General features: G+C 40.1%; 1 protein-coding gene across 1 annotated transcript; it reads right to left on the bottom strand.

The window, feature by feature from the left end:
* Positions 1 to 338: 338 nt before the first annotated feature.
* On the bottom strand, positions 339 to 2,638 carry LOC107551671 (C-X-C chemokine receptor type 3-like). The gene is made up of 3 exons (XM_016233365.1): positions 2,578 to 2,638; positions 1,702 to 1,812; positions 339 to 1,623 (listed from the first exon to the last, which is right to left on the bottom strand). The coding sequence occupies exons 2-3, from the start codon at positions 1,735 to 1,737 to the stop codon at positions 511 to 513; spliced, it is 1,149 nt and encodes a 382-aa protein (XP_016088851.1). The 5' UTR covers positions 1,738 to 1,812; positions 2,578 to 2,638; the 3' UTR covers positions 339 to 510.
* Positions 2,639 to 2,943: the final 305 nt, after the last annotated feature.

Below are 2,943 nucleotides of genomic sequence, written 5' to 3'. Positions count from 1 at the left end.
AAAATAAAGGTAAAGAAAGTGGATGTGGTGTCTGTTTTCAGTTTCTGTTTGTGACACCAGAACCAGACAACTCAACGAATGATTGTCACGATTACAGCTGCCACAAAGGCAGAATTGTTGATGAAAAAAATTCTACAGCATTTTTCTGAAATCAGCATGTAATGTTTGTAAAATATAAAAGATATAAAATATGAATATATAGCTATATAGAGCCTATAGCTAAAATGCAGCAAAACTGGAAAGAAATTGGTTCATTTTTGGATATTCTCCTTCATATTTAAAAACATGCAGGTAGATCTTTAATAATAACAACAGAAAATTGATGACAAAGTCTCCTCCTCCAACAGAATAGATGTTAAGACTGCGTTAGAAAATGCCTTGCTTCAAAAAAGAAAAAGTTTGAATATCTCTCAGACCACACAAACTGAAATTGTGGTTTCTTCCCAATTCCAGATAAAAACAACCATCACTTCTATTCTTGCACTCTTGTTCCTGCCATTTGCACTCTTTTCAGGCCATGACAGAGAAGTACGAGGTATTCTCACTCTCCACCGAGCTGAATGATCCAGTAGGCCTGCGGGTTGATCCCCGACCGTTTGCCCATCCTGCTAATCCGAGGCACCCCTGGGGTCCTAGAGCAGCCTTGCACATCTGAGCAAGCTCACGACGGAACTTTACCCCCACAAGGCCATAGAGTAGTGGATTTAAAGCACAATGCGCCAACCCCAGGCTCTCTGTCACAAAAGTGCCCACATCTAGCACCTTGTTGAGCGCGCAGGTTTTGACAATGACCCCAAGCATCTGCAAGCTGTCGGTCATCCGCAAGGCATTATAAGGCGCCCAACTGACTACAAACACAATGACCAATGAGATGATGAGCCTCAGCGAGCGTCGTTTCTGCCTACGCGTGGCGTGGCAGAGTGCTTTGAAAATGCGAAGGTAGCAATACAGCATGACCAGTAGGGGAAGTATGAATCCAATAATCATGCTAACCAGCTGCATGCCGATCTGCCATTGCTGGCTGTTCTCTTGAGAAAAATCTATGTGGCACATCAACCGATTTATGCCGTATACATTCACCACATTGCGGTAGTACACATCCACCATCGCCAGTCCCAGGCAGACTCCCCAGATGGTGGCACAGGCCAGCTGAGCGTGGCAGGTCTTGCGTCTCCAGCTAATGTTGATGGCATGTACGATAGCCAGGTATCGGTCAAAACTGATGCAGGCCAGAAAAAGCACTCCACAATAGACGTTTAGCGAGAACAACGCTCCAGCTATTTTACACATGATTACACCGAAGACCCACTCATTGATCCACTCGACGGCGAAAAACGGCAAAGTTATAGCCAGTAGAAGGTCAGAGATGGCCAAATGGAGCAGGAAAGTGTCTGTCAGTGAGAAGGAGCAGGGGCTGTGTCGAGACTGCCGATAGCGACGGATCACGAACAGAACCAGGATGTTACCCACTAGTGCCAAGATAAAGACTAGGATGTAAGCCACGGGGGCAAAGCGACCAAGAATGTCCCATGTTTCCTTCAGACTGCAGGGGGCAGCAGCAGTGTCATCCTCATGTCCATTGTCATCATAGTAAGAAGTGTTTGGGTAGTCATAATCTGTGTACTGAAACAGAGCAAAGGACAATATTCTGTTAAATCAGATTGTTAACTTTTGTTTTTTTAGTACTGTCTTAACACTCACCTCTAAGAATTCTGCAGCTGATGTGGTGTCCTTCATGATGAGCTTCAGAGAAGTGAGACATACAAGTAAAATAGTGGGCACGAGATGCACTCGTCTCTCACGTCGTCTTGTCTTACAGAAAAACAGAGGGAAAGAGAGCGAGACGTCAGACCACAGAAACTGAATCCTCATACAACCACTGCAAAGGGGAACTAGAGGCTTCGTCCACAGGGAAATAAAACTGCACTCATTTGATAAATTTAGACAAAAACATGTTTTTGAAATCCCCAATTTGCTGAGAGCATACATATTCAAAAAGTTTCTTGAAAACACCTTTACAACATCAAGTAAAGTTGGTTGTCAGATCTGAAAGTGTGTGAAATTAAATCTTATACTTTTTTAGGGTAGTTTATAAAGGGTTCTTGGGGCAAAAGTGGGAATAGTCAACTAGAGGGAACTGAAAGTGCTAAGAATTAGCTTTGCATAAGTTTGGCATATACAATCAAACATAAAATAATAATAATAATAATTAGTTTCACCATTATCTTCCATTACCATATATTTTAATTATTTTGATGGATGTGGTGTTGTTACTAGTAAAATCATGGAGAAAAAACACGGAATAATTATTACTTGCAGTAACTTTAGATTGAATGTAAAATAGAGAGAATATTCTCATTTGTTGTAATTAATTTCAAAACCAATATATTTTCACACTGCAGTGAAAAGTCTAAACTCCAGTTTAAAGTCTGGTTAATTATAATTACACATATTTCAAATATTTTCAGAAAAAGTCTCTAGTCTAAAGAATCTATTTTTTAAAGAAGTATCATAGTTGTATAAAGGGCTAACATTAAATATTAGAGTGCAGTAGAAGCAAAAATCTAAGTCTTGTACCTGTTCTCTGTGCTGTCTGTGCAGGGGTTGACTGATCAGATGATGGTCTGATTGTAACTGAATTTGTTCAGGAAACACATTTATCTTAGTGCTTCCTGACTTTTTTTCTCTCTCTTCCTTTTTTGCTCTCTCCACAAAACATACTCTTACTGGAAATATTTTCAACATCACACATCGCATTTAAAGGTGCTTGTAAAACTAAGGAGAAGCGATTTTGATCAAAATATCTTCTCTTTTACTGCTCAAGTCTGTATGATCTCATTTTGAATCTAATGATATTGTGATTCATCTTTCCTGTTGATAGACAGGAAGCCAATAACCTCAGTCTGTTCTAAACAAATTAGTGACATGATGATCTGTTGTTTA

This window comes from Sinocyclocheilus grahami, unplaced genomic scaffold, assembly GCF_001515645.1.
Source record: "Sinocyclocheilus grahami isolate Dianchi unplaced genomic scaffold, SAMN03320097.WGS_v1.1 scaffold429.1, whole genome shotgun sequence".
NCBI classification, from domain to species: Eukaryota; Metazoa; Chordata; class Actinopteri; order Cypriniformes; family Cyprinidae; genus Sinocyclocheilus; species Sinocyclocheilus grahami.
This window is presented reverse-complemented; position numbering and strand designations above follow the sequence as displayed.